At 29.0% G+C, this 13,503-nt stretch overlaps 1 protein-coding gene across 1 annotated transcript; it reads right to left on the bottom strand.

The window, feature by feature from the left end:
- Positions 1 to 1,202: 1,202 nt before the first annotated feature.
- Positions 1,203 to 4,749, bottom strand: LOC108725776 (glycine-rich cell wall structural protein-like). The gene is made up of 4 exons (XM_018452996.1): positions 4,615 to 4,749; positions 3,388 to 3,547; positions 2,028 to 2,238; positions 1,203 to 1,591 (listed from the first exon to the last, which is right to left on the bottom strand). Exons 1-4 carry the CDS (start codon positions 4,630 to 4,632, stop codon positions 1,252 to 1,254), a joined length of 729 nt encoding a protein of 242 aa, XP_018308498.1. The 5' UTR covers positions 4,633 to 4,749; the 3' UTR covers positions 1,203 to 1,251.
- Positions 4,750 to 13,503: the final 8,754 nt, after the last annotated feature.

Below are 13,503 nucleotides of genomic sequence, written 5' to 3' on the forward strand. Positions count from 1 at the left end.
AAAAACTGCAAGAGACAAAAATTATTTACTTTCTTCTCATAGAACTCTAAGAATTTTTTCAGAATTTTTTATCAACTTTTCAGTACTGCATTTTCTTGTTTCTATCAACATGAAAATCCGGTATTAAAAAATTCTGAAAAAATTCTCAGAACTTTATGAGAAGAAAATGAACGATTTTTGTCTCTTGCAGACTTTTTGTAAGATTGATAGTATTTGAGTAAAAAATTATTAAAGACCAATATTCGGCAATTTTTAGTAATTAATATCTTGTTAACTATTACGAAAATTACAAAATAGTACAGGACTTTTCGATTCAGTTTAGTCCACTCTACCTGCCCATGAGCGTCAAGTGAGTTATGGGACACCCTGTATATTTATACGTTTTCTAATAATCGCGGCAATATTCAATTTATTTTAGCAAAGTTACATTGTCAAAGTATAGAAAAGATCCCTATTATGAGATACCGAATTCATTTTGGGTAAATGTTAGAAGTCTATGGGCAGAATTTAAAAAAATAATAGGTTATTTTGAAGGGAATTTAATAAGTTTTAAGATAATATTATGTAAAATTTAATTCAAATTCTATTCTTTTTTTAATTAAAGAAATATAAAAAGTGAGCAGATCGCAAAGTCAAAAATTGTGCTCCTAATATGAGATACCTCGAAAAATCGATAATAAAACGCAAAGTACATTAGTATTGCAAATTAAGAAACTTTATGTAACGTTTCTAAAATACAAACAGACACAGCCAGTATGCGCGCAAAATGAGTATGCGATGCATTGTACCCAGAACTCGTCTTCAGGTAATTGGAACCAAGCATTATTGAAACAGGCACTCAATATTCATTCCTGGTGCCCTTTTTATTATTGTACAATAACATATTAAAGTTAAATGTAAAAAAAGAAATATAATTGTAAATAGAAGAATATTAATATTCGCGGAGGAATAAAAAGTATCGTAAACAATATAATTATAAAATAATATAATAATATAATTATCAGATATTTATTTTTATCTTGTATAATATACATATATTTTTTGCATTATAAAATTTTATCATGAATTTTTTCTTTTGTGTTATATGAAAAATATATTATCATACAGCTTTTGCATATTCCAACAAAATTAAAAAATGTAATTAATAGTTTATATATTACTAAAATTGTATAATATTAACAAAAATGTATATATTAATTCATTTTTATAATATTTGTAAGTGTTACATGAAAACATATAACAAAGTCACGTTTATGAATAACCACGATAACCAGACGGATTACTCAAAGAAGTGCCATAACTATCGCTACGATAACTGTATGGAGAATATGGACTTCTCGCTGCATATGTTGACCCATATGTGCCATATGTGTTTCCATAACCATAATTATCGTATCCATCGTAACGACCGTAACCACGTCCGTATCCTAAATCGTCGTAACCTCCAACACCATAACCCCCGGATCCCCCATAACCCCCATAACTACCAGGATAATATCCTCTTCCATAAGAGCCATCCCCTCCATATCCTCGATATCCTCCATATCCCCCATATCCTCCATACGCGGGATAATTACCATAATATCCATATCTGTAATAAAGAAAATTATTTTTTTTCTCTTTTAATTTATTTTGTACTAAATTAGAATGTCGCGTGTAAATATGACATGTGTCTTTCTTTAAAAATATTTTTCAAGTATTTTATCTTTTTTTCTTTTATTATATATTATATATACATATATATATATAAAAATCCTTAAAATTTTTTTATTTGTTCATATTTATCTATTTGTTTCTTATATATAGTTTAAGAGTGTAAAAATTGTGAAAATATATACATTATATTTAATATTAATATTCAAAATAAATACAACACGTATTATAGTAGATTCTACTGATATCTATTAATTGTGAGTATAATTAAATTTAAACTTTAAAGAGTATGTACTCATATTTTAAATAAATATTGTTCTTCTTCTTTAAATACCATTCTGTATATAAAAAATGTGATAAAAATTAAATCTGACCCGCCGCCAATAAGCCCTCCTGGCCCAAGATAACCTCCATACCCTGGAATCAGGCTGCTACCACGATATGATGTACCAGGATAAACGGATCCAATGATCCCCGTATCATATCCTCCGGGATATCTTCCAGGATATCCCCCGGGATATCCTCCAATTGATCCAGGATATCCTCCAATTGATCCAGGATATCCACCTTTAGTTATATGAAACGCTAACACAAATATTTTTTATATGAATAATAAATTACATACCATTGAAATCAAGGCTCAATTAATTTCTAAAAAATTATAATTTTTTATGAAGATTAATTTTTATAATTTAGAATTTAAAAGATTGTGATTTTTTAACAATTTTTTTGAAATTTTTGCTCCTGAGATCATGTCTATAAAAAAAATAGAAATTCAAAAAAATAACAAAATACTCGCAAATACAAATTTTTTATACATTCGTTCAGTATTTAATTTCCAAAACGAGTAAAATTAAAGTTTTCCGAAATGAGACATTGCGGTTTAGAATTTCAATTTGTGTAGACTTCCCACGAGTCAACAGTACATCGTTCTGTCTCGATAGTCGATAGAGTTTACAAAATTAATGATACAATTATGTTCATTATGCGTATTTGTTAGAATTTAAAACTTTAATTACGAATTGCGGAAATTAAAACACGTGCAGGTTACGGGAAAAAAGTTTTAAACGTAATAGGTATAATAATCGATCGCGATTCTGCACGATGTAACTATAGTAGTGCGATGAGTAATCAGCATATTAAGTAAGTGTGTCACTGCCATTCTCACGCTCTCGACTTTGAAAGTCGGGCGCTTCCCATTACAAAAACGGAAAAAACATCGCAGATTGTAATAAGATGCTAATATAACAAGCCACCCGAAGGACTTCCTCCTTGGGAAGAAATAGAAGTGATTCACGGTACTTTAAAGAAAATACTTTAGTATGCGTACTTCCGTATTTTCTGCAGCTCTCAAAAGAGTCTCACGCAACGAATTATGTTTCAAAAGTTATGGAATAATTAATGTAATCATGGAATAATGCCCATGTACAATAAACCCTATTATGTTACGCAACGAAGGTGCCATTAAATTGTCACATCAAAAAAGCTTGGTCGTATAGTCATGCGCTAGCGATCTCCTTGAATTACTCCGCGTTTAATCGTTGCAAGCAGAACTGTTCCAACTTTTTTATCCGTAAATAAAAATAAGTCCATAGTTCATAAATAATGATAACATAGATAAATTATAAGTATCATAATAAATATCAATCATGTATAAGATCATAAATTATATATGCGTAAATGTTGATGAAATATAAATGTAAGTATGAATAAGATATTGCTATTCTCTCTTACTTCGATCGCTCGCAGATTCAACCAAATCTCCCTGATTCCGTGTATTATCCGGATATACATTTTGTGCACTGTTTACCGGCGATAATTTTGTGAGCAATTTTAGTTCATCCGGAGATTCATTCGCGCTGCGACATATTGCAATTAGACTGAAAGTCGATATCTGAAAACATGCATAGTAATTACATACAGTATTTAGCAACGCAAAAACAATTATATATATGATTAAATGGCATGATTAAAGCACTGCTGCTCACACTGTTTAATTTGCGGTTTAATTTGCGGTTCGTATAGCCGTAGCTTGTTAGTCAGATGTTGTCACTATACGCAGATCACAAATTGTTAAGATAACAACAAATATAATATATTGATAATTTAAAATGTATTGTATATATTATATATATTAGAACATATTATAAATATTTATTATCTATATATTATATTATTATCTCACATGTGTAGAGTACTAATATATTTAATGTTAAAAATTAAAGGAATTATAAAATTCATACTAATAAAAAATTACTTGAAATTAAGTTGAATTAAGAGGTTTTTAATGTCAAATTTAATAGTTTAATTTACTACTCAATATACTCTTAAATATGGAAAATTTACGTATATTCTCTCTATATTGCGCAATATGGATGCTTGATGATATTAGCAATAATAATAAAATGACACTTAATTCTACGAAATTCTTATCTCATTGATATTGGATTTTTTATAGAACTTATCTCTCGTCGCGTCACGAAAATTTATAATAAGAGTTTACATTTTATCGCGGTAATTGTCGTATGATGTATTTATTTTGTTAGTAATTTCTATTTTCGAAATAAAAATATTTTTCATATATAAATAATCACATATTTAAAATTAAATTATTGTACTTATATACATATATTTCATAACCGATTAATTTTTAATAAATGTCAGTACTTATCAGTAAATGTTAGTACTTATCGGTAAAACGTGATATAATAACAGGATAGATCGGTGAATCGGTAAATTCATGTTTTAGTGAAATTATGGCAATTAAGTTTAAATTTGACAACCAGAAAAGTTACACGCAATCAGTGAGCGCGATTTTAACTTTATCCTTCATTATCTTAATAATTCGCGATCGTCGTGAGCAAGTTCCTATTCGTTGTAAGGAACAATATTGAAAAAGATTTAATATTTCAATAATGTTTTAATTGAATTTGAAAGAAAAAAGATATTTAATTTACTTACAACAAAAAACAACTTCATGTTGCCGATGTCACTACTTGCATTTTTCGGAGAAACACGGTGTTCGAGACACGTAAAGATAATCTGTTCTTATACCGGTGTGCAAAACCTCTATATATCCTTTCCTCTAACATCATGTCAATATGCCCCTCTTCATGCTTCAAGGTGGTCTCGGTTGTTTAAGCTTAGGTCGCTCTTAAGAGCCGCGCTGACAAGGACGTTGACAAGTATCGGTAAGACACGCCCAAAGGTATGGAAACTATCTTTCCGCTTTACATTTTTCCGTTCAAATACACATACAATAGTTTCTGAGGCTGTTATATAAGTATCTCGCAAGTCCCCATGTCTATATGCAGAGTCACAACATTTTGCAATAGTGGTTTTTTTTCTGAGGAAATTGTAGTCACGGATTAAAGAAAACAGTATTTATTGTTTTAATTACAAATTTTATTTCTATTATTACGCAATTATCTGTTCATCATATTTAAAAAAAATAAGAATAAATAAACAAATATTATTTAATTCCAGCCTCCCTTTAGCAAAATTTATTTAATTTTTGAATTTTTATGCTTAATTATTGATATTTAATATCGAAAATAAAAATAAGAAAAAGTATTCAATCGAATGTTTTCGAATTTGTCAAAATTGTTAACTTTCAGTTATTTAAAGAATTTACCCTGATTTTTTCTCTTGATCTAATCCCTATATTATGATCAGAGTCTGACCAAACTTTTGTCTAAACTAAACCGAAACACTTGGCTATATTTTAACCGAAACTGAAACCAAAATTTAAAAATAGGAATCCTATAAAGGTCGTACGTATAGACATGTCCATATATCATATACTTTTTCTTCGTAAATATCATAATTTATTGAAACAATTAAATTCAAATAATTAAATTTCGGCCGAAACAGGAAACCAAAATTTCATCAATTTTGACCAAAGAATATAAGTATTTCTTTTTTATAAACATCATAATTTAATTATTGAAACGATAATTACACATATTAAAATTAATATTTATGAAGAACAACTATATGGTTTCAATCGAAACTGACACGTAGCGAGTATTCATTTTCAGTTTTGGCAGAAGTTTTGGTTGGACTTTAATTATAATAAGTTTTAATTATATAATAACATTAAAAGGAAGAACCTCACACAAATTTTATGAAAATTGAATTTCGGTCGAAAATTGGCTAAAAATTTAATATATTATAGATCTTGTCGTCCTGATAAAAAGTCTCCACAGACACGAATCCCTACAATGAACCGTTTGACCTCTACGAGACATCATTTTTCAAAACGGATTAATATTACAATATCTTATTTTCAACGAATACGGTGCATTCCTACGTCATTATTTGTACTTTCTATATTTATATTTTTAAGTAAAATGTTATAAAAATAATATTGACTTGATTGCTTCCCACAAATCCGGGTGCTTGATTATTATGAGTCCCCTCGCCTTTCACAAATCAGAATGCTTGATTATTGTAAGTCTCTTTATCACTTTTTTTTTAAACGTAATTAAGACTTAAGAAACGACCGTATATATGAGTACATCAAATACAACAGAGAACGACAACACGGTTAAAGTTAGATGTTTCGAATAATACAATATATATTCCTTAGTAAATCAGTTTATTTCAGATATGATTATGCGCACCGATAATTTTTCGGACTTTCAACATTCTATATGTAATTAGTCTAAAATGCTAATAATCCCCTCTAAAATTAGAAAAACTGTAAAGAACTTTTTTTTACTTAAAAATATACATAGAAAGTGCAAATAATGACAAAGGAATGCACCGTACTTGTTGAAAATAAGATATTGAGTATTAGCTCGCTTTAAAAAATGACGCCTCATAGAGGTAAAATGGTTCATTATAGGGGGTCGTGCCTGTGGAGACTTTTTATCAGGACTTTTTATATCTACAACATATTAATTTTTGGACAATTCGACTGAAATTCAATTTCCATAAGGTTTATATGGAGTCCTTTCTTTTTTATATTTTTTTTTTTGTTTGAATACAATGCCATATAATAACTATTTTCTATATGTGTTAGAAACATTAAAAATGTTTCTCAAAATTATGATTTATTATCATGGATTATTTTATTTCTTTTAGATTTGCTAAAAAGATTAAAATCTCTTTATCGTACAGTCACTTTTAATTATGGAGTTTGTATAAATGTAAGTATGAATAAGGTATTGCTATTCTCTTACTTCGATCGCTCGCAGATTCAACCAAATCTCTTTGATTCCGTGTATTATCCGGATATACATTTTGTGCTCTGATAATATTTCGCAAATTAAAACGTTTCATAAAGTAGAACGTTTTACCGTGTTTTCTTATCTTACATTCCTTTCTTAGACTAATTTCTATGAAACTTCATTTCTGCTAATTTCAAGAACAGAGTATTGTTGTTCTAGTGTACTATATTTTTTTTAGAAATGTCAGTCTTACGCAAAACGCATACATGTCGTAAATGCAAAAAGCAGCCGGAACTTTCGCAATTATAATCTGAAAGACAACAGACTTTCTCTTCCCGGAAACTTTATCAGCACCTATGTAACCATCCTAATTCCGTATTGTACATACATATGTATATGCGCTCTTGCGCTAAAAAGAGCAAACAATATTTCGTAATAAGAGAACAGTCAATTTTTTTCCTAAAATTAATTTATTATTATTATTATTGTTATTATTCATTTTTATTAAGTCGATTGTTATTCTATCGCTTTTTATTTCAGTCTATAGTTTATTTAAACACAGGTGCACAGTAAGTGTATTGTGTCATACATTTTAATTATTTATACATATATTGTAAAAGTCACGGAAAATCTCAGAAAATATATTATAAATTTGAGTAACTTTTATAAAAAATAAACAAGTCATTTTTATTACTTTACGAAAATAATAATGAACAAATCAGTGTATTCAAGATTTTAAATATCGTAATATAATATTTCTTTTCTTAATTTTTTTAAGGGAAAAAGTGAATTGATCAATTTAATTACTTTTATTGCAATAAAAGTCACGAAACATCTCAGAAAATGCACTTATTATTTGAATAATTTTCATTAAAAAATCATTAGTCATTTTGGTTGCAACATAGCTACAATATTGAAAAAGAAACATGTGTTTGCGTGTGTTCACGCACGATTTCTCAGTTTCGACTGCGTCAGTCGAAGAGAAGGCCGTAAAATTGGTTGCAAGTAGTTCAAGACCGCGCGACGTGTAACGCCGCAACTCACTCTCAAGGGATGACAGTGCTCGCATTACACAGCGATTAATAGACTCGCGTGTCACGAAGCAATAGACGTAACGATTCTGTACGCCACTTCGTTCCCACGTACTGCAATTGTAACTATATACGTGCCCTTTGAATCGATCTTTGAACTGATCTTTAAATTAAATGTAATCACAAAAGTACTTTCTTCATAAAATCAAATTATTTCGTATTATTTAATAAAAGTAAAAAACACTAAACAATTTTTTAAGTAAGAGTTTGAGACATAGCTTAAACAATTGGTGATTAATGAGCTCTATGTTTCAAGTTAACTATGAAAAATTTATATTTTTATCATTTTTAATAAATTTATGATAGCAAAAATATTTATATGTATAAATTATTAAATTAAATTCGTTTATGTATTAATAAACTGCATAGATACTAATTGATTTGAACGTCGCATCATATTATAGTTAATCTGAAAATGGCGGATGGTGTCTAAATTCTAAGACCCAGTTTCACAACTCACGGTTAACTCTTAACCGAGGTTTAACTTGTTCATTACCTCTTTCCAATTCTAGAATTGGAAAGAAATGAGATATAAGTTGAACCTCGGTTAAAAATTAATTGTAAGTTGTGAAACTGGGCTTAAGACTTTTAGAAATTAATCCTTAGGCCTTATTATAAAAGATCGTACCATGAATCATTTTTATAGATATAATATTGGAATAATCTCTTAGATTGTCTATCAGCAGTTATTTAATATACTATTCGTATTACATTAATATTAAAGTATTAACTCAAATTAACTTCGACTAAGAAGTTTATAATAAAATTATTCCAGGAAAAGTTTTTACAATTGGAATAATTTTGTTCATGTTATGAACATTTAAATGGAATATGCAAAAGGATTTCTTGTCAGTAATATTACGTATGCAACGCTATTCCTAAATATTTAGGAAGAATGAAGCAAAATAGAAGGAATATTATTCTAAACTTTATTAAGGTAACAATACACCTCGGCAAAACTTATATAATTATAAACCAAATCATGACGTTGAGCAAAAATATAGATATACGAGCGACGAATTATGACATTTTCAAAGTTTATTTTCAGTTCTAAAAGGACAGGACGATCTTTAAGAACTATAATTAGCAGTTGAAATGATTAAGCTAAAAAATTTTCATTATTGCTCAAGGTTTTAACAGAAAGGAGATATCAATCAAATAAAAGGATATAAGTATAGAGATCAGCACATAACATAGTTAACATAAGATAAAGATTTATATATTGAGATACTGTATTACGTGTCTCATATATTTGTTAAGGATATTATTTAAAAAAAAGTTTTCACCCCTTTTATAGAAATCTGAATTTCCAATACCAAAAGACAGTAATTAATTACTTACTTTAAGCATTAAAAGCACCACTTTTCAATACTTTAAATAAATAATTAATTATTGTCTTTCAATAATAAATTGACCAGTATTAGATTTTTGTAAGGGAGATTGTCAAAATATTAAAACTTTCAAAATCCTAAGATAAAAATTGTAACACGCGACACACATACACATTCTGCATACATTTACGACTTTAACACCTTTGATATTTTTATGGATGATCCTTTGGTGATCAAGAATTGCAATCGATATCAAAAATACCGACATTGATAATTTATGTTTTTTATTTCATGTACAATCAACATGATTATTAATTTATATTAAATAAAACATAATAGAATTTATACAATTGAATAATAGTCAAAGAAAACTCATTTGTTTATTTCGAAATCTGTGTCTATTATTCATAAAAGTCCATAACATAAAAACATCATCAAGCTAGGTCTCATTGTGATTGTTCGAGAGTCATTTAGTAGCGAGGAAAATTAACCCGCACTCATACTTTTGCATTCTTTAAATAATAGCGTCTATGAAGCATAACGCAATATGATCTGCGGTCATTGATGCCTCGACTACATAAATTAAAACGCATATTAGGGAAATATGAGTGACGTCTTTAAAGTTCTTTCGACGTCAAAATGACAATAAATAACGTCAGTTTGCTACCTGGGATGTACATGCCTTAAATTCACATTTTAAAATAATAATCAGATATCCCTCCCTCTTTAACACTCTTAACAATAAACTGCCGATTGCACATAACTAAAGGTACGTTTATGTTGGTGCAATGAAGCTTTAAAAACAGCTGTAAGAACGACGCTAAAAGCTAATCAATTCCATCTTTCTTTGATGTGTTTATATTATAAAAGCAGTAATATTTATATGATATTTAGTATAGTTTAGTTACCCAATCAGCATACATTATTTAAAAAACGTTTTTTAAACATTTATTTAATATTTCTACATTAAATAAATATTTAAAAAATATGTTTTAAATATTTTTTTTTAATGTGTGTATGTGTGTGTGTGTGTGTGTGGTGTGTGTGTGTGGTGTGTGTGTGTGGTGTGTGTGTGTGGTGTGTGTGTGTGGTGTGTGTGTGTGGTGTGTGTGTGTGGTGTGTGTGTGTGGTGTGTGTGTGTGGTGTGTGTGTGTGGTGTGTGTGTGTGGTGTGTGTGTGTGGTGTGTGTGTGTGGTGTGTGTGTGTGGTGTGTGTGTGTGGTGTGTGTGTGTGGTGTGTGTGTGTGGTGTGTGTGTGTGGTGTGTGTGTGTGGTGTGTGTGTGTGGTGTGTGTGTGTGGTGTGTGTGTGTGGTGTGTGTGTGTGGTGTGTGTGTGTGGTGTGTGTGTGTGGTGTGTGGTGTGCTGATTGGGTAACTGACATAATAGGACAGTCGTTAGAGGTGAAAATAGGGGCGAAAAAGGAAGAAATTCTAAACAGGTGTTTTCTTGTTGTAATCAACAGTTTGAGTATAAAAAGACTAAACTTAAAAGTGCTACAACTTTAAGGGGGACACTTGGAAGTAATTAAGCAATAAAGTTTTTTTCGATTAGAACTCGAAAACAAGAAGAGATATCGAAAAATGACAAGAGAGCTTTTTTATTGCTGCAGAAATTTCCTATAAAATAAGTACCTAACGAGCTTTGTACTATGAATAGAACTGGAGATAAAGCAGTTTGAAGATGAGTGAAATTTCTTGAAAAAACGGCAAAAATGGGCACTTTTTCAGTTATTGCCTTCTACGTCGTTTTGAGTGCATCGGAGAGTAAAAAGTGACATAAAATAATTTAAAGTAGACATCTTACTGAAAAAATTCGAAAAAAGACGAATTTCGTCAAAAAAATGCCTACTTTGGAACTCGATATCTCTGGAAGTATTAATAGTTGAGAATATTGAGTTGAATCTAGGTTCATTTTTTCAAGTAAGATGTCTACTTTAAATTATCTTATGTCACTTTTTACTTTTCAATGCACTCAAAACGATGTAGAAAGCAATAACTGAAAAAGTGCTTATTTTTGCTGTTTTTTTTTTTTTTTTCAAGAAATTTCACTCATCTTCAAATCGCTGTATTTCCGGTTCTATTCATGGTACAAAGCTCGTTAGATATTTATTTTGTAGGAAATTTCAGCAGCAACAAAAAAGCTCTGTCTCATTTTTTGATATCTCTTCTCGTTTTCGAGTTTTAATCGAAAAAAGCTTTATTGCTTAATTACTTCCAAGTGCCCCCCTTAAAGTTGTAGCACTTTTTATACCTCAAATTGTTGATCACAACAGGAAAACACCTGTTTAGAATTTCTTCCTTTTTAAAACTTCTGGCGACTGGCCTATAAATCGCATTCAGAAGATAGAATTGTGATCACCCGGTTTTATCGCCGCTCTCTTATAGTTTTTATCACTGTTCCGACATAAATGCATTCTAAAACGCGAGCGACAAAAGAGGAAGTTAACAATAGGAGTCAACCTGAAAATCAAGCCAAAAAAGTTACATCTAAGTCCCACCACTGTTTTAGGACATTTATGACCTTATGTACATAAACCTGCATCTACAAAGTTCGAAACTATGTTGAGTATACTATAATGAGTTAAACGTGAACCTTATTCTATGTCAACACGCAGAAAGACATTGTAAATGCAGGCCTGGGAAAAGTTCCTTCTTAAATTAAATATAAAATCAAAATTATTAGGAGTCATTTTTCGTGAATAATCCTCGTGAATGGAAACAGATAATTAAATTCTTGTTTTTCATGTAATTTTTAGTAATGAACTTGAATTTATTCTTTCGCAGTATTTTAATATAATGCTAAACTATCAAGATGTTTATATTAAAAAGCTACAGTATGGCATACGATCAGATTTTGATCAAGAACAAATCCTATAAGCGCATAATATTATTTAATATTAAATAATATTTTAGGCATGTTCTCAGAATATTAAATATAACATTTTAATAATATTTTACTAAAATTATATGTCCACTCCTAATAATATTATATGATTATTAAAAGTAACATTTATTTAATGTTACTGTAATATCGTATAAACATTAGAAAGTATTATAACAGCATTTACTTTAATTTGTAAAACTGTTACATCTGTTCAGTATAAGTATACGTTTAAAAACTAAAAATGATTTTTGCTCTCAGTTGTAGAACTGGATATGTACTTAAAATCACGTTGAAACGTTTTTTTAGCACAAGATGCAGCATAGACTGATAAGAACTTTTCGTTACTGGATTGTGAATTCAAATTGCACAAAATTAAAAATAATTAATATTTATTAATATTTTAATAATGTTTCAGGAATATTAAAATATAATACCTAGGTTTATTATATAAGTGGACATATAACCTCTATAGAATACTCCTGTAATATTAAAAAAATATTTATGATATTTTCGAAATGTTATAATAACATTATTTTAATTTTTTAATAATATTCATGTAACATTCTAGGAACATTTTGCGCTTATAGGGAATTGATCAAAAAATCTGAAAATAAAATTTGCTACATAGTTGTCGGATACTCCGTGTTGCCGCAACAATTACGTAAACGACAGTTAGTACTGAATGCAGTATGAGTACGAATCGTTATATTTAAAGATGACATTATGCACTGATTCATGCAAGGTTAAAAGCTAATTCTGTTAAAAACAGTGTTTATACTAAAAAAGAAAATATTACAATCGTTATAGTATAAACTATGTAATTATCAATTGATAATACTGAAGAATACATTTTGGATTAATCTTCTGTTACAAGATCAATTGAACACTATAGTATTTACGAAATTTCGATAGTAAAAATATTGCAGCGCTGCCATCCAATCAATTAGATATAAAAAAAATGAAATAGTGACTGCTTTTTGACGGAAAAAAATGGAAAAATAACCTTTCAAACATTAATATTAGTAGAAGCGATATTTTTTATTAAATTTTCAATTAAGGCTATTTAAGCAAGAGAAATAATATTTACTCTTATTTTCTCTGGTCCATCTTTGGACGGCCTAATAGGCTTTCTATACAATAAGCCATTGTCTATAATAAGCTTTAAGTCTCAAGTAAGAAATTAACCAATCATTATAGTTAATTATTTTTCTCACACTATAATTCGTCTTTTCTTCTCGACTGTAATTGGTCAATTTCTTACGACTTAAGGCTTGAAGCTCAAGTGATTTTGTAGAATGTATGTGAATATAGCAAATTCTTTTGCTTTGAAAGTTTATAACAAGAAAAGAACAAAATCTTGAACAATAAAAT

This window comes from Mycetomoellerius zeteki, unplaced genomic scaffold (assembly GCF_001594055.1).
Source record: "Mycetomoellerius zeteki isolate Tzet28-1 unplaced genomic scaffold, Tzet1.0 scaffold36, whole genome shotgun sequence".
In the NCBI taxonomy this organism is placed as follows: domain Eukaryota; kingdom Metazoa; phylum Arthropoda; class Insecta; order Hymenoptera; family Formicidae; genus Mycetomoellerius; species Mycetomoellerius zeteki.